This window comes from Haliotis cracherodii, unplaced genomic scaffold (genome assembly GCF_022045235.1).
Source record: "Haliotis cracherodii isolate W230 unplaced genomic scaffold, xgHalCrac1.p SCAF_3, whole genome shotgun sequence".
Taxonomy (NCBI): Eukaryota; Metazoa; Mollusca; class Gastropoda; order Lepetellida; family Haliotidae; genus Haliotis; species Haliotis cracherodii.
The window spans coordinates 18,831,110-18,855,267 of record NW_027266286.1 but is presented as its reverse complement, the minus strand read 5'-3'; the positions used below and the strand labels follow the sequence as shown (position 1 = coordinate 18,855,267).

Here is a 24,158-nt window from a genome sequence, read left to right as displayed (position 1 = left end):
TTCAGAAGAAAAACATCGGCACTTCAACAATGTTCTCTTCACTGTCTGGGGCACGGGTGGCCAAGTCGTCTAAGGCACCGCAATTCACTGTGCAGAGCTGCGTCCCTTGGGCACGCCAGAAACCTATGATTGTGGGTTCGAATTCCGGTTCGCCCCGATTATGTTTCTAGGTTTGTCAGCACCATACCCGTGCTCGTGGGTTTCACCGAAGTGGTAAACGTCTGAGACCTGCATCACTTCGGGCTTTCCTCCCACATTAAGCTGACACGCCGACATTAAACCCAACTCACTCACTCACTCACTCTCTTCGCTGTCAAATATTAAAGGCTTGAACAGCATAAAATTGACTTTAGTTACAAAATACAAAATCAAAAACATGCACCCCATTTATCATTTTGTGTGAAATGTGGGAAAGCAATCTCACTTAAAGGCAACCAACAATATAATTTTGAAATATATAAAATGTGACAAAACCATTTCCATAATCAAAAGAAATCTCTTCCAATAGCGAAGTCCAATGTATGATGATTCCGCGTATGTGAATAGCATGTGTTTTTGAATCACTAGCCAATAGAAATGAAGGGAATGTGCGACAACATAATTTCCTATTTCAGCTATCCATGAGTACTGTGTCCTTCATCTGGATGAGCTGTTTGAATGAGATGAGCACTAACCTACTCCTCACTGCCCCAACACTCAACAGCTGGTAGCTTGCAAGTCCTAATAAGGTCATGTCAGGACAACTTTCCTGCAATGTACCAAATCTGCTTATTCAAAGCCACATTTTTTTGTTTATGACTTTGGTATTTTCAATGAAAGTGTTTAGATGTCAACATCTTCAAGCACATTTGTAACCTTTGCATAGACAGTTAGTCTTATCGATTTAGTAATAGGGAGATATGTTGATACTTTCTTCAAGTGTTTATGTTATCACATTACAAAATTGTTTTGCATAAAACATATGAAAGTGAGACACTCTGTAGTGTTCACCAGTCACCACCACCCCAAAATGACACATATAGTCTCACCCTAACCCAAGGACACTTTCCTGCAGACAGACAGACAATAGTTTATTGGAGACCACCCTGAGACACACTACTCCCCCCCCCCCAAACTCATTAACACACTAATTCCTTCAAACACACACACACACACACACACACACACACACCATACCCCCTCCCAAACCATACCGTATATACATATCTACAATCTCCAGCCCTGCCAGCTTGGTAAACGCATCTTCCACCCAAATTATTTTGTCGTCCTAGTTGCAATCCTTGATTCCCCTGCCAAACCCACTGGTACATTAGTTTATACACCCAGTAGTTTGTACATCTCCTGGCTTCCTCTCATTGCCACTTGCAATGTTAGATCTCCTCTAACAGGTGCTTGTTTATCTGCCTGGCACTGGCCATCTTCTAACTTGAAAACTGACACAATCTGGTCGATTTCCGCAGAGATCTCAGCTCTGCCATTCGTGCCTCTGTGATGTATGTTAACTGATTGCCCTACTTCTCCATGACAGTCACTCTTCTTTCTAGTTATATTATTCCACTTTTCGGCCTCTGATACTGAAGAGCCCTTCTTTACATCAAGAGTGTTGCTTCTCTGGACAGTGATATAAAATCTATGAGAAGAGTCCACAGGTCTCCATCATGAAACAGGCCCTTGTCCTTAATTGTTCCAATCTAGCTTCATGGCCTCTTGACTAGAGTTCTTCACCTCCTTTGACGTCTGTGGTGGTACTGCCCACACTAGCTTCCCTTAGCTGGCTATGCCTCTAAGACACCAGAGAAATTGTTTAATACAACAATTGCCCTCATTCCATTTTCAGCTCTAGCAGCCTTTACACATCCCCCTCTCAGCTATAGCAGCCCATGCTGTTCCCCTTCTCAGCATAAGCAACCTAAACACATCCCCTTTTCAGCTCTAACAGCCTTATACTAAATCCATTTTCAGCTCTAGCAGCCTAAACACACCCCCTTTTCAGCCCTAGCAGCCTAAATGCAGCATCTTTTTAGCTCTAGCAGCCTATACACATTCCCCCTCTCAGCTATAGCAGCCTATACTCTTCCCCTTCTCAGCCCAAGCACCCCCGTTTTAACTCCAGAAGCCTAAACACACCCCCTTTTCAGCTCTAGCAGCCTAAATGCAGAATCTTTTTAGCTCTAGCAGCCTATACACATACCCTTCTCAGCTCTAGCAGCCTATACTCTTCCCCTTCTCAGCCCATGCAACCCACACTCATCCTCTTTTCGGCTCTCGCAGCCTATACTCTTCCCCTTCTCAGCAAAGCAACCTAAACACATCCCCTTTTCAGCTCTAGCAGCCTATAAACTTCCCCTTTTCAGCCCTAGCAGCCTATAAACTTCCCCTTTTCAGCTCTAGCAGCCTATAAACTTCCCCTTTTCAGCTCAAGCAGCCTATAAACTTCCCCTTTTCAGCTCTAGCAGCCTATAAACTTCCCCTTTTCAGCCCTAGCAGCCTAAATCTTCCCCTTTTCAGTCCTAGCAGCCTCATACGCCTTCCTTTTTCAGCTCTAGCTGCCTATACACATCCTTGTTTCATCTCCAGGACTCGAGGGTTCCTACATACTTGAGGTTTCTTTATAGAATTATTATTATTTAATCTTTATACATAACTTTATTTCAAGAGGTAGATGTTAGTCTATCCAATACAACTAACATAAAATCGAATTTGCAATCTGTTCTATTCCTGATGAGTTCATGGCTGATTGTCTGTGTGATAACATGGCCATGGCAGCTACAACAGGTGCCCCAGCAACCACCCCCTCCCTCACCCTGAACTGTGACTCAGCCATAGTGCCCTTCACCCCACAGAGCAAGGGGCTATGGACACAACCAACCCATCACATCGCAAGCTGCTTGACATGCTAATCTGTTCAGTACTACTGTGTCCAGCTAATACTCCCAGTTTGTGATGAAAGATTATGTAGCTATGTAACAAGGTGATAAGAAGGGATCCTGAAGTCTGAGCCTGTAGACGAGAACTGGTGTGTCAGAGAGACGGTTACAGCTGACACTCAGTGAGTCTGTCATCGGGTCAGTCATGCTGAGGTCCAAGATAAGACAACCTTTTCCTTCTCTCTACCAGTTGTGATATCTGGTGAGAACCAATTTACATGTCAATGAGAAGCCTTGCTCATGTCATAAGCCAGTTCAGTATAACTCTGTACATGTCATCAGCCCTAGGTTCAGTATAACTCTGTCCATGTCATCAGCCCTAGGTTCAGTATAACCCTGTACATGTCATCAGCCCTAGGTTCAGTATAACTCTGTACATGTCATCAGCCCTAGGTTCAGTATAACTCTGTACATGTCATCAGCCCTAGGTTCAGTATAACTCTGTACATGTCATCAGCCCTAGGTTCAGTATAACCCTGTCCATGTCGTCAGCCCTCGGTTCAGCATAACCCTGTACATGTCGTCAGCCCTAGGTTCAGCATAACCCTGTCCATGTAATCAGCCCTAGGTTCAGTATAACCCTGTCCATGTCATCAGTCCTAGGTTCAGTATAACTCTGTACATGTCATCAGCCCTAGGTTCAGTATAACCCCGTACATGTCATCAGCCCTAGGTTCAGTATAACCCTGTACATGTCATCAGCCCTAGGTTCAGTATAACCCTGTACATGTCATCAGCCCTAGGTTCAGTATAACCCTGTACATGCCATCAGCCCTAGGTTCAGTATAACCCTGTCCATGCCATCAGCCCTATGTTCAGCATAACCCTGTACATGTCATCAGCCCTATGTTCAGTAGAACCCCGTACATGTCATCAGCTCTAGGTTCAGTATAACCCTGTCCATGCCATCAGCCCTAGGTTCAGCATAACCCTGTCCATGTCATCAGCCCTAGGTTCAGTATAACTCTGTACATGTCATCAGCCCTAGGTTCAGTATAACCCTGTCCATGCCATCAGCCCTAGGTTCAGCATAACCCTGTACATGTCATCAGCCCTAGGTTCAGTATAACCCTGTACATGTCATCAGCCCTAGGTTCAGCATAACCCTGTCCATGTCATCAGCCCTAGGTTCAGTATAACCCTGTCCATGTCATTAGCCCTAGGTTCAGCATAACCCTGTACATGTCATCAGCTCTAGGTTCAGCATAACCCTGTACATGTCATCAGCCCTAGGTTCAGTATAACCCTGTCCATGTCGTCAGCCCTCGGTTCAGTATAACCCTGTACATGTCGTCAGGCCTCGGTTCAGTATAACCCTGTACATGTCATCAGCTCTAGGTTCAGTATAACCCTGTACATGTCATCAGCCCTAGGTTCAGTATAACCCTGTACATGTCATCAGCTCTAGGTTCAGTATAACCCTGTACATGTCATCAGCCCTAGGTTCAGTATAACCCTGTACATGTCGTCAGCCCTCGGTTCAGTATAACCCTGTACATGTCATCAGCCCTAGGTTCAGTATAACCCTGTACATGTCGTCAGCCCTAGGTTCAGTATAACCCTGTACATGTCATCAGCTCTAGGTTCAGTATAACCCTGTACATGTCATCAGCCCTAGGTTCAGCATAACCCTGTACATGCCATCAGCCCTAGGTTCAGCTAGCAGGGATGGTGTGGTGTTTTACTGCCTGTTTAAGTCAACATGATACAGAACTGTGGCAGTATCTTCTGTATAACCATTCATAGATGCTGATGGGCAAAATTCAAATAACACAGCCAGATGCAGTATTCCAATCATCTTTGTTATAAATGTCAAGATTTACATATTTCACATATGGCAATTGACGTCATGGGGTAAATACCAGGAATTATACTTCATTATTACAACAAATCAATACTGATATGCCAAGTTAATAACATTATTCATCAGAAGCTATGACTGGTAAGTTCCCGAGCTGCAGGAGAGTCTATGTGTAACCCCAGCCTTGGCCACATCAGACTGCCTGTCTCAAATCCACAGAGATCCATGGGAGAACAGTGCTATGATAGGAAGTTTCACTTGTTCTAAAAGAGAGATTTATTTATGATAGGAAATTGAGCGATGTTTTGTTTTCCCACTTGTGGAGTTTTGTTGTCAGAGGATGGAGAGAGGTTGTTTTGTCAAGTGTCGGCATGCTGGGGCCTTGTGAGATGACCGACCCTTAGAACCAGCATGCTGGTGCCTTGTGCGCTGACCCTTAGAACCATCCAACATTCAGAGTACCCATATCTCACCCCCCCACCCCACACGACTCAGATTAGCCCAGTTCCCTTACACTGTACAATGCAACTGCCCTTGGTGCCATTGTACAAACCGATCTTAGCGCTAAGGTGATCGTAACTCCCATACGTTGCATAGACTAACGTATAGCGCTAAGGTTGCTTTATACAATGGCAGCCTGGTGTGTTCTGGTAAACACACAAACCAAATTGATGGTAAAATCCTTATCCAAGCCAAATATACACATGTTCATGAAGTATTGATTAGTAATATCCCTCAATCCCCCAGTGTGCCATTCCAATATTCTTGTATATGCCACCATCGTACAGCATTATATCCCTGTGTTTCACAGTGTAATGCACAGAAAATATTCCCCTATATCCCAGTGTAACGTGTAGCCCTATTTCCCTATATACCACCAGTGTATAATATATACAGCATTATATCCTTGTGTTTCACTGTGCAGTGCACAGAAAATATTCCCCTATATCCCAGTGTAACGTGTAGCCCTATTTCCCTATACATGTATATATCACCAGTGCATCGTACAGCATTATACTACTGCAGATAAATTATCCTGACAACTTACATAACGAAGCCAAATCTCTGGCAATGATACTAAATCCTGGCAATGTCACTGCCAAAAGTGTCTCAAAGATTATTTATATCTTCTCCAGAAGATCTGCCCTCATTAATGCATAACCTGTCGTTACAGTTTTCTATAATGTTAGCCTTACTGTGTTAATTTTTCTGTAAAACATTCTATATCTGTAGTATAGATTAGTACCCTGCTTGGGTGTTCTGTACAATAAATATCTTGAAACTTGAATCTTATATCCCTGTGTTCCCTGTGTAATGTACAGAAATATTCCCCTATATCCCAGTGTAACGTGTAGCCCTATTTCCCTATATCCCACCAGTGCATCGTACAGCATTATATCCCTCTGTTCAACAGTGTAATGCACAGAAATATTCCCCTATATCCCAGTGTAAGGTGTAGCCCTATTTCCCTATATCCCGCCTGTCCATCATACAGCATTATATCCCTGTGTTTCACAGTGTAATGTACAGAAATATTCACCTTCATCCCAGTGTAACGTGTAGCCCTATTTCCCTATATCCACCTGTGCATCATACAGCATTATATCCCTGTGTAATGTACAGAAATATTCACCTTCATCCCAGTGTAAACAGATATATAAACAGATACATAAGTAGTCAGGATAGCAACACAAAGTATTACAAAATATGACGTTATGACCTGTGGTTGTCTATAATAAGTCCTTCAGGTTCATTTGAAGTTGTATACATATTATTTCTATGTTAAATGGTTCATTATTTGAAATAAAGTAGACTAAATATTCTGTGATGTTAAGGCTTTCAAAATAATTATGTTTTAAGTAAAGAGAATCTGCAAATGTACTACAAGACATCAGATAGAGTTCTTCATCTTCAAGGACTGAGCATTGATTGATCACAGAGGGGGGCACAGGAGGCCCACTCGCCTAAGGCGCCGCGATTTGCTGTGCAGAGTTGCTTCCCTTGGGCATGCCAGAAACCTATGATTGTGGGTTCGAATCCCGGTTCGCCCTGATTATGTTTCTAGGTTTGTCAGCACCATGCTTGTGGGTTTCACCGAATTGGTAAACGTCGGAGACCTGCATCACTTCGGGCTTTCCTCCCACTTTAAGCTGACAAGCTGTGATATAACTGGAATACTGTTAAAAGCAGCGTTTAACCCAACTCACACTCACTCACTCACTGATCACAGAGACGTTTTTCACAAGGTGTTAGTGGTCTTGTTTTCACTCAGTTCAAGTTTTAGCCAGTGATCACTCAGCCTTAGCTTGGTGAAGTGGGTACAGTGTTGTTTTATCTGAAAGTGTTCAAAATAGGCTTCAAGTTTTATTTCTTACTTAAAGTTTCTATATGTTCCAAGTTTGTTGAATTTAATTGATTTAGTTTATCTTGAAGTGATAAGTGGAACATTTCTGTAAACTTGGATTTCAGGTCTTACGGAGCAAGACATTAGATCATTTTCTTTGATGCCAAACATATCTAGGAGGCAAGTGAATTTAGTGTACCATCCAATTGTATGTTTGGCTATGGTTATTGATTCATTAAAACATGTTTTAAAACAATATTGGGAGATTGAAAAATATGATTGTAGAATTGAATAATTGACTTAATTTTCTTAAACAGTATTGTACAGCCTTATATCCCACAGTGTAACATACAGCATATATCCCAGCGTGTAACATACAGCGTATATTCCACTGTGTAACATACAGCGTATATCCCACCATGTAACATACAGCATATATCCCACCATGTAACATACAGCGTATATCCCACCGTGTAACATACAGCATATATCCCACCATGTAACATACAGCGTATATCCCACCATGTAACATACAGCGTATATCCCACCGTGTAACATACAGTGTATATCCCACCGTGTAACATACAGCGTATATCCCTCAGTGTAACATACAGCGTATATCCCACCGTGTAACACACAGCGTATATCACACCGTGTAACATACAGCATATATCCCACCGTGTAACATACAGCATATATCCCACCGTGTAACACACAGCGTATATCCCACCGTGTAACATACAGCATATATCCCACCGTGTAACATACAGCATATATCCCACAGTGTAACATACAGCATATATCCCACCGTGTAACACACAGCGTATATCACACCGTGTAACATACAGCATATATCCCACCGTGTAACATACAGCGTATATCCCACCATGTAACATACAGCATATATCACACCATGTAACATACAGCATATATCCCACCGTGTAACATACAGCATATATCCCACCGTGTAACACACAGCGTATATCACACCGTGTAACATACAGCATATATCCCACCGTGTAACATACAGTGTATATCCCACCGTGTAACACACAGTGTATATCCCACCGTGTAACACACAGTGTATATCCCACCGTGTAACCCCTCCCCATCCCTCACATGTCTCCTGCAACTATCAACAAGGCTCTGCAGATGAGAGATTTACTACCGGCCCCTCTAACATGTGTCTAAGTCAGGCATTCACTTCTTTACTTGGCTATATATAGCTATAGCGTTTATTAATAAACATTCACATTTCAGGTGCTGTGTTCATGACTTTTTCAAGGCCAGCCTATTCTGCCGCACAGTGCCTTCCCTATTAACACACCCCATTACCAACACCCCTGACTTCAATGCACTCACCCAGCAGGTGTGAAGAAAGGCACTGACTGTGTTCAATACTCACACAATCAGTGATAGAGCCAAGCTCACTCAACCAGAACAGTGCCACTGCCCACACCCCTGCACATTAATGAACTCTCCCAGCGAGCGAGGGAGGGATCCGAAGCACTAAGCACTATGTGATGGTTAGCAGTCTGTGATTGTCGGAGGATGATATTACACTATAAGACTCTCTCTTCCTACTGTTTCAGGATTAGCAGTATGTGAGTGTTCCAATTCTCTGGATTTCTTCACTCTGGAATGGATACCATATTTCTCTTCTCCCTGGTGCTGGCCATCATCGTGGCAGGTAAGTCACAATAACTTGGCTAACTTTCACCAGCTTGAATTAAACTGACAAATACTTTAAGTAACGTCTCCCATCTGCTACTATCATCATCATCTCGGATGTATATCTCTTACTACAGTGGTATCTTGTAACACATCTTCTTTCACACTGCCTTTGTTTTATGATAGGTTTAGGAGTGTTCTGTGTACAATAGGAACTGGAAGTTATACTTCAAGAAGGGTAAACGAGATGTGATGTTACATGTGTGGGGAGTACATTGAGGTGAGCTGTATATCTCATTGATTGGAAGGACGGACAAGTGGTATGTTCCTCTCGCAGCCTAACTCTCTTGGCCGAACTCTGGTCTTTAAGAAGGCATTTGCAGTTCTGCCTGTAACATATACTGCATCCACATCATCTGCTGCCAACGGGAGTCTGTTTTCGACAGACCAAACCGGACTTAAGGCTGCTACTGTAAGGGTAGTCCTGCACCATGACCGTGGAATATATTTATTTTTTGAAAAAATAATAATCTAGAAATGCATACAAAAGCAAGTCTAGCCAGCTCAAGCTAGCTCTATTCCACATAGGGAATTTTTTAAATATTTTTAGAGTTAAGAAGGATATTGTGTAATATAACATTTCAGAGACTAAATGTTAGTCTACTGTAAGGGTAGTTCTTTGAGTTGCAGTCTATAATTCAATCCAAATTATTCTTCAGTCTTATCTAGAATATGATAATATTTCCGGTTTCTGTTCATCGTGTATGATGATAACACTAATTATCATCAATCTGGGCATTCCACAAGTTACACATGTCATACAGTACTCTCCATCTCTTGATATTTTCTGGCTACCAGCAGATATACTGACCAAAACGATCTCGCCATGCTGACATAACCCCTTCAGCTATCTAACATGTCAATTTGTGACATCCACAGCATATAGCGTGTTCTCTCATCTGACATATCAGTATATGATTTCATATGCCACATGATTACACACTACCATGACAAATATGCGAGATGACACATAATGCCGTGCGACATATACATATATGCTTGATTTTATGACACTGACATGCAAGGTGATATCACTAACTGACATGTTTGAAATTGCACCCTCAATGATATGGCATATTGATATGGTAGATGCCATACACTGTAGTAGTGAGACGATACACTGATGTGTTTCCCCTGATGCTACTGAGCAGCAAGTGACCATCTGATCAGTATCTCAGAACACTGGATCCAATCACGGGAGTAATGTGTAAAGTAGGCGCCACACAGCTTCTGTAATTGTAACCAACTACATTACACTCATGTGCTCATGGGGCGACAAGCTGTCATGCCTTGCTTATATACAGGGAGAGAAGGGGTGTCACACTGCTGTAACAGATAGGTGTGTCACACTGCTGTAACAGATAGGTGCGTCGCACTGCTGTAACAGATAGGTGCGTCGCACTGCTGTAACAGATAGGTGCGTCACACTGCTGTAACAGATAGAATGATTGTAATGCTGTTGTAACAGATAGGTGTGTCACACTGCTGTAACAGATAGGTGTGTCACACTGCTGTAACAGATAGGTGTGTCACACTGCTGTAACAGATAGGTGTGTCACACTGCTGTAAAAGATAGGTGTGTCACACTGCTGTAACAGATAGGTGTGTCACACTGTTGTAACAGATAGGTGTGTCACACTGCTGTAACAGATAGGTGTGTCACACTGTTGTAACAGATAGGTGTGTCACACTGCTGTAACAGGTAGGTGTGTCACACTGCTGTAACAGATAGGTGTGTCACACTTTTGTAACAGATAGGAGGGCTGTAACATGGCTGTAACAAACAGAAGGGCTGTAACATTGTTGTTTAAGATAGAAGGGCTATAACATGGCTGTAACAAATAGAAGGATTGTAACGTTGTTGTTTAAGATAGATGGGCTGTCACATGGTTGTAACAGATAGAAGGATTGTAACATTGTTGTAACAGATAGAAGGGTTGTAAAACTCTTGTTACAGATAGGACTGTAACATTGTTGTAACATATAGAAGGACTGTAACATTGTTGTTTAAGATGGAAGGGCTGTAACATTGTAACAGATAGAAGGGTTGTAACATAGATAGAAGGGTTGTAACATTGTTGTAACAGATAGAAGGAGAGTCACACTGTCGTAACAGACAGAATTGTTGTAACATTGTGAATATTAGTGTAAATACTAGGAATGTATTGCATATGAGTTAGGTGTATCATAGAATTATAAACATATCAAAAGTTAAGCAGTAAACAATTATTTCAAACAGTAATTACATTGAAACAATTTACACATTCTTGCCAAGAGTGTAAGAGTCTGGAACCCAACACCTGGTTCAGGCTGTAGCTGAAACAGTCTCTGACATAGCCTGGAAACATTGCCAGGAATCACAACACAACACAAACTTCAGAGATCCAGCTTAATGTTAGATGCGATAGCGGAACAAATGAATTGTAAAACAGTTGTGATTAACCCACATTCTATCTAGGGACATCTTTCACCACATAAAATCAATTTCTGTATATAATCTTTTGATGACCATCAACTGAATTGTGAAGAGTTAGCAATAATCCAGCAATATCACAGCAGGATCACAAGGATGGTCGGATCGCATGTTGGGGGGGGATCAAACCCAGGTACTTCCCGAGTCAGGCTAGCACCTTATCCACAAGGCTTTCAAGCAGACTAGATGACAACAGAGGAGGAGAAGTAGTGTTTATGGACAACAAATGGAGAAGAACTGACTGTCTTGTCTCTTCAAACATATCCCTTTGGATTAATGTTTATAACTTGCTTATCACCTACCAAGGATTTAAAATAAATGGAATAAATATGGAATATATTTATCAAACTAAAATGTCTTATTTACATCCAACAAAATTTCATAACATTTTTAAGTAACAAACTATCTCTCCAGAGTAAATCAATACAGGAATGGATGCATTCAAAGAAACACTCTAGACATTACCAAGTATCATGCTTCTTTCATCAGATTTGTTCTCCTTATCCTTCCAACCATACTGGAGGGGTTGGGTAGCCTAGTGGTTTGAGTGTTCGCTCGTCACGAGGAAGACCTGGGTTCGATTCCCGACATTGGTACAATGTGTGAAGCCCATTTCTGGTGTCCCCTGCCATGATATTGCTGGAATATTTCTAAAAGTGATGTAAACTATACTCACTCACTCACTCACTCACTCCAACCATATTTTTAAGAGATCACACTAAAAAATATTTTGTAATTATATTTATTTGAAAACACTAACCCAGTGTTTTAAAAATCAATAAAGGTACACAAAGTGATAAAGAAACAGGTTTAATAACCATATAGGAGTATTGGAAAATTTAATATAAAAAGTCAGTTACTCTCACTTAGTGTCTGTGTGTCTGTGTGTCTGTAACAAGCAAAGTAGGGCAGCCCTCTATAACCTCAACTGTTACAAAGACATCATCACTTTAAAGAATCATGTTGTCAATAATTCTCTGATTGAGGGGACAAGGAAATTGTCTAATTAGAGAAGATCTACTAATTCTACCACTGTTGGGTTGAGTCAATATGTAACTTGGTCCATCTTTAAGTGTCATTACCCTATTGATTCCTCACAACGCACCCTACCCTGCAGCCCATACACTGCCATACAGCCGCCTCGGGCCAAAGGTAGTCTTTTGTAACGTCTCATAAAGAAAATCTATAATCATATTTCAATTGTTTAATCACACAAGACCCAATGCCACTATTTGTTGCAACAACTGTTTTGTATGAGTCACTCGGCCTTTGTTCATTTCAACGTGAAGTTATGATAGCGTCGTCATCATCGCGATCCACGCAGCACGGTGACATCATCGTCATCAGATTGTCACCACCTGTGTGGAACCCGCAGCAGTCACCAGCGATGTAGTCACAGCCAGCTGATCGATGCTGCCATGGTCAGCTGACTGTTGTCATGGTCCACTTCCTGTCGTGCAGTCAACCATTTATTCAGGTTCCGTTGAGTCAAATCTGGATGGACTGTTGTGACTCGTGGCCACCTAAATCATGAGTAGCCTTTGTAGCATGGACAGGCTGTCAATTAGCTAAATGTACCACAGCTCATAAACAGTACAAGGGGAATTATACTGCTATCTGCAGGGGCCATCTGCCATTATACATATAGCAGGATGGTTCCTGGTTCAGTGTCTGGTCATCACACATATATCCTGGCAGTTTATAGCAGCATATATCATTGCAGTTGCTGGTTAATATAACATATATCATTACAGTTGCTGGTAAATATAACATATATCATTGCAGCGAATGGTTAATATAACATATATCATTGCATTTGCTAGTTAATATAACATATATCATTGCAGTGAATGGTTTATATAACATATATAATTGCAGTTGCTGGTTAATATAACATATATCATTGCACTGAATGGTTTATATTACATATACCACAGCTGACATCCGCTAGTTTGATATTTTAAACATTTTACATCTATACGTACATGAATGAATCTGGGTGGTGTGTCATGAAATAACATACATTTCAAATTAGAGTATTGCTGAAATTTGCTTGTGATATCTCCTTAAGACTTCCTTCGACAAACCTCCATATATATTTCCAACATTTTCAATAAGATATTAATCAAAATCAATTAAAAATCTGCATAACATTTATCAGAATATATGTAATCAACTGATTTTGTGCAGCAACTTACATCATCGCAATAAGATTTCACTATCTGTAATTAATCCATGGTACTTAAGCAGGCTGAGTCTGATGGTGACTTCAAAGGGCTCACAGAGTGCTGATAACATGATCGCTAATAGAAAACACTGAACACTTTGTACACAGTCAGTGAGTCTTCACTCTACAAAAAGAACGCGAGGGTAGTGAGCGTGAGACTGCCGTGTGACAACCCCCATTGTTGCGCTGTGTAATACAACAGTATTATATGGCCCAGGCATGACAGGAGTGTATTATACGACCCAAGCGTGGAACTATAATTACACAGTTTCAGTTGACTGCACGGCTTGAAGTATCCATCTGGCCTCAAGTAACCTTGTTACACGGCCTCACAGTGGGATCATTCCTCACCTCCTGCACCCGTCTCACCCTCCCTACACCTCATTTCCTCTGTACCTCATTTGTCACCTCCACACATATCATATCCACCTCATCTCCCATCCCCCACGTTTCTTCCATACTTCATCTCCAACACACACACCCCCCCCCCCCCCCACACACACACTTTTCTTCCCCACCTCATCTCCCACCCACCCTACTATTAATACCCACCTCATCTCCCACCCACCCCCGTTAATCACCACCTCATCTCCCATCTCCCCACTACCCCCACTTTTCTTCCCCACCTCATCTCCCACCCACCCTACTATTAATCCCCACCTCATCTCCCACCCCCCACCATTAATCCCCACCTCATCTCCCATCTCCCCACCTCATCTCCCACCCCCCACTATTAATCCCCACCTCATCTCCCACCCCTCGCTATTAATCCCCACCTCATCTCCCACCCCCACTATTAATCCCCACCTCAACCCCCACCCCCAATTATTAATCCCCACCTCATCTCCCACCCCCCACTATTAATCCCCACCTCATCTCCCACCCCCCACTATTAATCCCCACCTCATCTCCCACTCCCACTATTAATCCCCACCTCATCTCCCACCCCCCACTATTAATCCCCACCTCATCTCCCACCCCCACTATTAATTCTCACCCCCACCTTTCTTCCCTACCTCATCTCCTACCCACCCCAATTTTCTTCCCCATTTCATCTCCCACACCCCACCTTCTCCCCCACTTCATCTCCCACCCTTTCTCCCCCACCTCATCTCCCACTCTTTGTTCCCACCTCATCTCCCGCCACCTTTCTTCCACACCTCATCTCTCCCACACCTTTTTTCCCCACCTCATCTCCCCTCCCCCTTTTTCCCACCCTCACACCTTAACTCCACCTCAAAACCTCATCCCACAATCACGCCTCGACTTCACCCACCCTCCATCTCTATGTCCTCACACTATAACTCCCCCAACCCTTCTCATCAGTCCTACACGTTTGTCACAAGACCCCTGCCCCGCCCACCCTGCCCCACCCTGCCACGCCCCACATACAGCCGGAAAATCCTACCCGAGACCATTGTAATCATCAGTTTCTTTAGACCTGACAGAGCCCCACCGGTTGTCAATCCAAGCCTGCACACTAATCTCCCCCATCTGTTTGCTAACAGGCCACTGGAACATGTTCTTTAATGAAAGAGTTATTCAGCTCCACCTGGAGATAGTCCTCCCATGTTTTCTTATACAATATTTGTCAGTTTGTACCAACAAATTGTCAGTGTAGTTGGTGTAGTTGTCGTGTCGTGTTGACGTAGTTGCAGCGTGATGTCGCTGCAGTGAGGCATGCTTGCAGCTTCACACAACAGCTGTCAGTGGCAATCACCTCCACAAAGAACACGTCCTGCAACAATCACGCCTCTAATAACAGTTCAACAACATTATTATTTTTAATCCAGAACTTGTCAGAAATTCAATTAGAAACTTGTAATCCTAAAATTGACTTCCCACATACCGAGATAAAAGCTGTTGTTTGAAATTAGGTTGAAGGGATATTCTTTACCCACATGGACAAAAAAACTCCTTCATAGAATAATCAATAGACGCTGACTGACTTCACAATGCCTACCCTCCCCTGTTCCCCAAGCCCCCCTTTATCTGCCAACTCTGTACAGGGTCTTATTTCAAAAGGGAGCCTGCACACTGCACAAATGAAACATCACATCTATTTTTCGTTAAAAATGTATTTTTTGGCTTTATAAAGACACCAAGTTGCATCCAAGTAAAATGTGATTGGCCATATAGCAGCAATTACAGGCCAATTACCACATGTGAAAGATAAAGTTGCTGTTAAATATTGATATGTCATGATGAGAGGGAACTCATGTATCAACAGACTTTTATTAAGGATTCATTCACTCAGTAATCACTTTATGATGGAAATGTGCCTGGTTCTGCTGACTGATGAAGCGGTGCCACCAGCGTCTTCTGGCAGGCCCAGCGCCTCAGTGCACATTCTTTGATGCCTCTGTACAGTTCTGGGTTACATGATGCATGCACATGGCCAACAGTTGGAGAGTGAGTGAGTGAGGTTGGGTTTATGCCGCTTTTAGCAATATTCCAGCAATATAACGGCGGAGGGATCAGAAATGGTTTCACACATTGCACCCATAATTCAAACCCAGGCCTTCGGTGTGACAAGCGATTTCTTTAACCTATAGACTACCCCACCACCCTCCAGTATTAAATGAATGCTGTTTATGCCTCCGTCGAGTATTCCAAATACATCACGCCTCCTGCAAATAATCGAGTCAGTGCTCTAGGAAAATTCAGTGGTCGATAGAACGAGCAACAGTTCACTCAGATGCCTGGAATAGACAATTAATATTCAGGGCCTAGAGTGAGTGAGTGATTGCTGTTTAAGCCGCAGTCCAGTATTCCAACTACATCACGCTGTAAATAATCGAGTCAGTGCTCCAGGAAATTCAGTGGTTGATAGAACGAGCAACAATTCACACAGATGCCTGGAATAGATACTTCATATACAGGGCCTGGAGTGAGTGAGTGAATAATATTTATGGCACAGTCAGCTATTTCAACTATATCACCTCAGTCTATAAACAAAATGTCTCAGTATGCTGGAAAACCAGTGGTTGATAAGATGAGCATTAGAAAGAATCAACCCAGTTGAGCTACAATAATACAGACTCACAAGCTGTTACCACCAATCCACATAAATACAGTGGGCTGCAATGGGACAAAAGATAGGGAAGAGGGCCTATTCTGCTCCAGAATCCCCACCGGAATACGGAACCTTGGTGACGCACATTCAGATCTATAGCACAACGGAGACTATAGACACTAGTGCTATAAGGGTTAAATCACTTAATCAATAAGTTCTCTGAATATAGAGCCTATACAGGTCCCTGTCCATCGGAATATTGTAGCATCTCGGGGAGACACTGGAAGTTTGAACAGCACAATACAAGACACATATGGATGCCGTGTTTGAGTGTACGATGGAAATGATTCAGTGGAGACTGTTATATATTTCTGAGCTATAAAATTCTGTCCAGTATTGTGATTTCAGTCAAAATTGAAAGTAATAATTTGGTTCCAGACAGACTTTTTTTACATTTGCATCACAGTGTCATATAGCCTTGTTCCAAGGCTGTACTGAATGATGGACATATAATAGTCCTATCCTTATAATAGGCCAGTCTAGACAAGCGGACAGTCTAAGGACAGTCTTTTATAGGGACAACTTGTTCTTTTTATTCATATAATCTATAAAAAATGATTTTAACTAATAATTATTGCAGTAGAGACTTTTGAAAGTCTTTGGACAGAGATTGGATTTTGGTAAGGTATCATCGCTCTCATCTTCATCTTCTTTGCCTAAGTTTAAAAGTGTTTAAGAGGTCACCTTCTGTTAGCAATTCTTGCTGACCTGCCCCTCTTAGGGACATACAGTCAAGTCTCGTTAATCCAACACTTGTGAATCCAACAATCAGCTTCATCCGACACAAATGATGGGAACCGATTTAATCAGTGCTATTTAGACCCGTTAATCTGACAGTCTCGCACTCCGACTCCGACACACCTAATTTGCAACGAATTGCTGAAATCACTCATTAATTAGTCTCGTTAATCCGACACAGTGATCAGCGTACTCTTATGTCATCTGCCCGTGAGTACACAGCCTGTGTTTTGATGCAAGACGAGTCGGCGAGTAGCTGCATATTTCAACGGCTGCAGAGATAAACTTGCTTAACAATAAACAATTACTGCTTTAAATAAACAAAACAGGATTAATCCCATGCCTAGATTACCTCAATCTCATTCAAATTAGCGACTTCCATTCAAGACTATGCTTTAAAAATCAGTCAATTTTGAATCAGTCATACAGTCCGTAACAGTAGTTTTGTGTTAAACCTTAATAACATTAGTGGTTGCATGATTAGAAACATATTCCACTGACGATGTAACACAACAATATGAATATTTCATTTTTCATTTTCCTACGGGTTCGTATCGTTATCTATCGTGTTGTCCAGTTTTCGATGAAGAACGTTTATGCTACCTAATTTCGTTCATCCGACATACTCGTTAATCCGACATAATCATATGCAACCAACAATGTCGGATTAACAGGACTTGACTGTACATGTGTGAGTAGGGTACATATATCTATAGGGAGTGTCAGTACTGATAACATTCCTGTTTTTGCTTTGATTGGTAAGATTTGTAGTTTCTTCTAATCTCCTTGACTAAGGTTTATATAGCCTATGTCACATGACAAGGATTATGTCATTAATCCCGATAACAAAGAATGAGATTGTTACTTACCAGGATCTGATGAAACAGATAAGGATTACCCATTAACCTAGGTAGCTAATGTTGGGGTCAGTGTCTGGTTATATAGTGATGTAAATCAAATGAAGGAAGATAACTTAAGATTCCAGACAGTTGTGATGGCTACATGATATTTAACCCTACTGCATTAAATCTTACATTCAATAATAGTTGCAATGATTTGGCTACAGTGACATATAACGTCAATACACCAACATGAAGACAGAAAAATTTATTCTCTTGCAATAATAACTCCTCAGGGAAAGGACAATATTTAGGCACTACCTTGCTGTTATATCGCAGACTATGGCTTGGAAAATCATTAAGTCTCAGCACCAGGGACAATGTTGCATTATTAGCCTCCTGTCCTAGTGTGTTGGGCTGAGAGGAGGCCGGCAGGTGGCCTTGCTGGACAGATGGACATCTCATTAACTCTCCAGCAGCGGTGTGAAGTAAGAACAACACCGACTGGGCAATAGAGAGCGGGATGAAAGTTTTATGTGACTGGATTATTTCAGCTGATTGTTTTAATAATGGTGTTTTTCTTATCAAATCTTAGTGGTGTCACTGCCTTGAGTCAACGTGGGTGAACAAAGGATAGGTGGAGGCAGTCCGGGTCACCGGTGTGGGTCCTGTAGTCAGGCACCCTGAATGAATATTCCCAGCTGCCAGAGAGAGGATTGCTGTGATCAAGTGTTCATTCATACACATGCTATTATCTGGTTAATTGCTACAATCACACTGATAGGAAGTTCAAACACTCTGCAGTGATACTGGAGGTAAACATGCGGAAATTCTATTACAGGGGATTAATCTGGTTATTCTTCAGGCAGCTCACGGAATCAGCCATAAAACTTGCCACAAAGTGGATACTTTGTTGGGGCCCTGAATCTGATATTAAATTGAAGCGAGTGTAATATTCTAGATTAGCAGCATTGCAGCCTTATTCAGGGATGTTAGGTTTGGAGGTAGGGTGGGGATTAGGCTGGTGGTAGGGGTGTTCTGCTGGGTAGGGTTGGGTTGGGTTGGTGGTAGGAGTGTTCTGGTGGGTAAGGTCGTGGCAGGAGTGTTTTGGCGGGCAGGGGGTGGGGTGGTGGTAGGAGTGTTCTGGTGGGCAGGGGGTGGGGTGGTGGTAGGTGTGTTCTGGTGGGTAGGGGGTGGGGTGGTGGTAGGTGTGTTCTAGTGGGTAGGGTTGGGTTGGTGGCAGGAGTGTTCTGGCGGGTAGGGGTTGGGTTGGGTTGGTGGTAGGAGTGTTCTGGCGGGTAGGGGTTGGGTTGGTGGTAGGTGTGTTCTGGCACGTAGGGGTTGGGTTGGTGGTAGGAGTGTTTTGGCAGATAGGGTTGGGGTGGTGGCAGGAGTGTTCTAGTGGGTAGGGTTGGGTTGGTGGCAGGAGTGTTCTGGTGGGTAGGGGGTGGGGTGGTGGTAGGAGTGTTCTGGTGGGTAGGGTTGGGGTGGTGGCAGGAGTGTTTTGGTGGGCAGGGGGTGGGGTGGTGGTAGGAGTGTTCTGGTGGGTAGGGGGTGGGGTGGTGGTAGGTGTGTTCTAGTGGGTAGGGTTTGGGTGGTGGCAGGAGTGTTCTGGCACGTAGGGGTTGGGGGTAGGAGAGTTCTGATGGGTAGGGGGTGGGGTTGGTGGTAGGAGTGTTTTGGCAGGTAGGGGGTGGGGTTGAAGTGGAAGGGGTGATCTGCCGGGTAGGGGATGGGTGGTGGTTACTAAGGGTGTTGTTTGGTATGGGGCTAGGTCTTGGGTGGGGTGGTGAGAGTTTGGTGGTGGTGGTGGGGTGGGGTGGGGTGGGGTGGGGGTAGGGTGGGGGTAGGGTGGGGGTAGGGGTATGGTTGGATGGGGATATATGGGTGAAGGTGTTGAAACACTGTGATGAATGTTGTTAGTCCCATTGAGGGTATGGCATGTTAAATCAGGTAATCCCATTAAAGTGGAAATGTAAAAAGAAAAGTAATTCAACATTGCTTTTAATTCAATACCCAAAAGACATTAAATAATTCCAAAATAAACACACTGAAGTATGTTACATCAATATTGCTGAAATAACATGGAAATCAACACCACAGTTAATTCCATAGATATTGAGAGTTAATGACAGAAATCATCTCATTACTTTGAAACTTGAGTCAGGAGACTGTTGAAGGGAATGAAATCTCCACATGGCCTCTAGATGAGAGAGGGAGGGAACGGTCCTGTGTTTCTCTGGGCTGGTAGCACTGCTGGCCAAGCCAAGCCCCCCAGGATAATCACTAGGCTAGTTTATGGCAGCAGTTATGAAGTTTATTGGCATTTAACTGCGCTTTCATCAGGGCCTAGATGTCAATGTCCTGCAGGTTATTGATTAAGTGGGAATAGATTCTGTTGTCATTTGTCACTGTCTCTGCTCAAACAAAGCCTTTAGATAATTTGATGAAGGAGGCTACATGTTTAACAATAAATGTCACAAAAGATGAATATCTACAGCATGTCCGGACTGGTGCATGGAGTGGGACAGTCAGGTTGAAGCTTTATAATTAGGAGGGGGAGCATCGGATGAATGCTGCAGCAGGTGAGGCCATGAGGTAGGGTGGAGTTGGAGGGTGGGAAGACACAGTCAGATGGGTGGAGCAAGAAGGTGGCTGGAGCGTGGGGAGCAGGAGGGTGGGTGGAGCAAGAAGGTGGCTGGAGTGTCAGGAGCAGGAGGGTGGGTGGAGCAAGAAGGTGGCTGGAGTGTGGGGAGCAGGAGGGTGGGTGGAGCAAGAAGGTGGCTGGAGCGTGGGGAGCAGGAGGGTGGGTGGAGCAAGAAGGTGGCTGGAGCGTGGGGAGCAGGAGGGTGGGTGGAGCAAGAAGGTGGCTGGAGCGTGGGGAGCAGGAGGGTGGGTGGAGCAAGAAGGTGGCTGGAGCGTGGGGAGCAGGAGTGTGGGTGGAGCAAGAAGGTGGCTGGAGCGTGGGGAGCAGGAGGGTGGGTGGAGCAAGAAGGTGGCTGGAGCGTGGGGAGCAGGAGGGTGGGTGGAGCAAGAAGGTGGCTGGAGTGTGGGGAGCAGGAGGGTGGGTGGAGCAAGAAGGTGGCTTGAGCAGGAAGATGGATGGAGCAGGAGCAAGGGTGGAGAAGGGAGGGTGGGTGGAGCAGGAAGGTGGGTGGAGCAGGAAGGTGGGTTGAGCAGGAGGGTGGGCTGAACAAGAAGGTGGGTGGAGCAGGAAGGTGGGTGGAGCAGGAAGGTGGGTGGAGCAGGAGGGTGGGCGGAACAAGAAGGTGGGTGGAGCCAGGGTGGGGGTGGAACAAGAAGGTGGGTGGAGCAGGAAGGTGGGTGGAGCAGGAAGGTGGGTGGAGCAGGAGGGTGGGCGGAACAAGAAGGCAGGTGGAGCCAGGGTGGGGGTGGAACAAGAAGGTGGGTGGAGCAGGAGGGTAGGCGGAACAAGAAGGTGGGTGGAGCCAGGGTGGGGGTGGAACAAGAAGGTGGGTGGAGCAGGAGGGTAGGCGGAACAAGAAGGTGGGTGGAGCCAGGGTGGGGGTGGAACAGGAAGGTGGGTTGAGCAGGAGGGTGGGTGGAGCAGGAAGGTGGGTGGAGCAGGAAGTAGGGTGGAGCGGGAAGGTGGGTGGAGCAGGAAGGTGGGTGGAGCAGGAAGGTGGGTGGAACAAGAAGGTGGGCGGAACAAGAAGGTGGATGGAGCGGGAAGGTGGGTGGAGCAGGAAGATGGATTGAGGAGGAGCAAGGGTGGAGAAGGGAGGGTGGGTGGAGCAAGAAGGTGGCTGGAGCGTGGGGAGCAGGAGGGTGGGTGGAGCAAGAAGGTGGCTGGAGCGTGGGGAGCAGGAGTGTGGGTGGAGCAAGAAGGTGGCTGGAGCGTGGGGAGCAGGAGGGTGGGTGGAGCAAGAAGGTGGCTGGAGCGTGGGGAGCAGGAGGGTGGGTGGAGCAAGAAGGTGGCTGGAGTGTGGGGAGCAGGAGGGTGGGTGGAGCAAGAAGGTGGCTTGAGCAGGAAGATGGATGGAGCAGGAGCAAGGGTGGAGAAGGGAGGGTGGGTGGAGCAGGAAGGTGGGTGGAGCAGGAAGGTGGGTTGAGCAGGAGGGTGGGCTGAACAAGAAGGTGGGTGGAGCAGGAAGGTGGGTGGAGCAGGAAGGTGGGTGGAGCAGGAAGGTGGGTGGAGCAGGAGGGTGGGCGGAACAAGAAGGCAGGTGGAGCCAGGGTGGGGGTGGAACAAGAAGGTGGGTGGAGCAGGAGGGTAGGCGGAACAAGAAGGTGGGTGGAGCCAGGGTGGGGGTGGAACAGGAAGGTGGGTTGAGCAGGAGGGTGGGTGGAGCAGGAAGGTGGGTGGAGCAGGAAGTAGGGTGGAGCGGGAAGGTGGGTGGAGCAGGAAGGTGGGTGGAGCAGGAAGGTGGGTGGAACAAGAAGGTGGGCGGAACAAGAAGGTGGATGGAGCGGGAAGGTGGGTGGAGCAGGAAGATGGATTGAGGAGGAGCAAGGGTGGAGAAGGGAGGGTGGGTGGAGCAGGAAGGTGGGTGGAGCAGGAAGGTGGGTGGAGCAGGAGGGTGGGCGGAACAAGAAGGTGGGTGGAGCCAGGGTGGGGAAGGAACTGGTGACATAGAGAACACCTAGAGGTAGAGACCCAGTGACTTAATGAACTCAGTTCCATGCATGTTAATACCCTCACCAGGAATGTTCAATTTACTGCACGTAACATGGCTGACAAGGTAATATACTCAGCCAGACAGCTCTGTTATGGTCATCAAGTTCAGATAACCGTCCAGTCTGGTGTGTTGGTGGTCAGCAGCTTGACCCCTCTTCACACAGGCCAGACAGATTACTGGCTTCAACACATAACTTACATCATCGTCCTGACAACTTCATCAATCAGTTACCCAAATGTTTCCATAAAGATTAATGGCTCATATTGTGTGTGAGTGAGTGAGTGAATTGACTAAACATCAAACAGCAAGGCCCTGGCAAGTTTTCCTTGTTCAACAATGAGATGCCATGCCTGGCACAGGTGTAAACTCATTGATGTTGATATTGTGTGTCTGTGTCATGCACACAGTGAACATGTGAAACATGATAGCTTTTGTAATCATTGTATATTGTTGTAAAACATTCTTGCACATGATACATACATCTTCTACAATACTGGCTTGTTCAGTTCAAACACAGTATCCAGCACAATACTGGCTTGTTCAGATCTCACATACACTGTCCAGCACAATACTGGCTTGTACAATTCAAACATACACTGTCCAGCACAATACTGGCTTGTTCAGATCTCACATACACTGTCCAGCACAATACTGGCTTGTACAGTTCAAACATACACTGTCCAGCACAATACTGGCTTGTTCAGATCTCACATACACTGTCCAGCACAATACTGGCTTGTTCAGATCTCACATACACTGTCCAGCACAATACTGGCTTGTTCAGATCTCACATACACTGTCCAGCACAATACTGGCTTGTACAGTTCAAACATACAGTGTCCAGCACAATACTGGCTTGTTCAGATCTCACATACACTGTCCAGCACAATACTGGCTTGTACAGTTCAAACATACACTGTCCAGCACAAAACTGGCTTGTTCAGATCTCACATACACTGTCCAGCACAATACTGGCTTGTATAGTTCAAACGTACAGTGTCCAGCACAATACTGACTTGTGCAGTTCAAACATACAGTATCCAGCACAATACTGGCTTGTACAGTTCAAACATACACTGTCCGGCACAATACTGGCTTGTGCAGTTCAAACATACACTGTCCGGCACAATACTGGCTTGTACAGTTCAAACATACAGTGTACAGCACAATACTGGCTTGTTCAGATCTCACATACACTGTCCAGCACAATACTGGCTTGTGCAGTTCAAACATACACTGTCCGGAACAATACTGGCTTGTGCAGTTCAAATATACAGTATCCAGCATAATACAGGCTTGTACAGTTCAAACATACACTGTCCAGCACAATACTGACTTGTACAATTCAAACATACAGTATCC

The 24,158-nt window shown here is 44.5% G+C and overlaps 1 protein-coding gene across 3 annotated transcripts in view; it reads left to right on the top strand.

The window, feature by feature from the left end:
• LOC139474769 (uncharacterized) overlaps window positions 1-24,158 on the top strand; it is a 93,287-nt gene that overhangs the window by 42,513 nt on the left and 26,616 nt on the right. For 2 of the 3 annotated variants that reach the window (XM_071257894.1, XM_071257895.1), the window contains exon 2: window positions 8,665-8,762. In XM_071257894.1, coding sequence (XP_071113995.1) covers window positions 8,714-8,762 — 49 coding nt within the window. In that variant the 5' untranslated portion in view covers window positions 8,665-8,713. Of the gene's footprint in view, window positions 1-8,611; window positions 8,763-24,158 lie in introns of those variants that run through there. The other variant, XM_071257893.1, reaches the window with a different exon arrangement.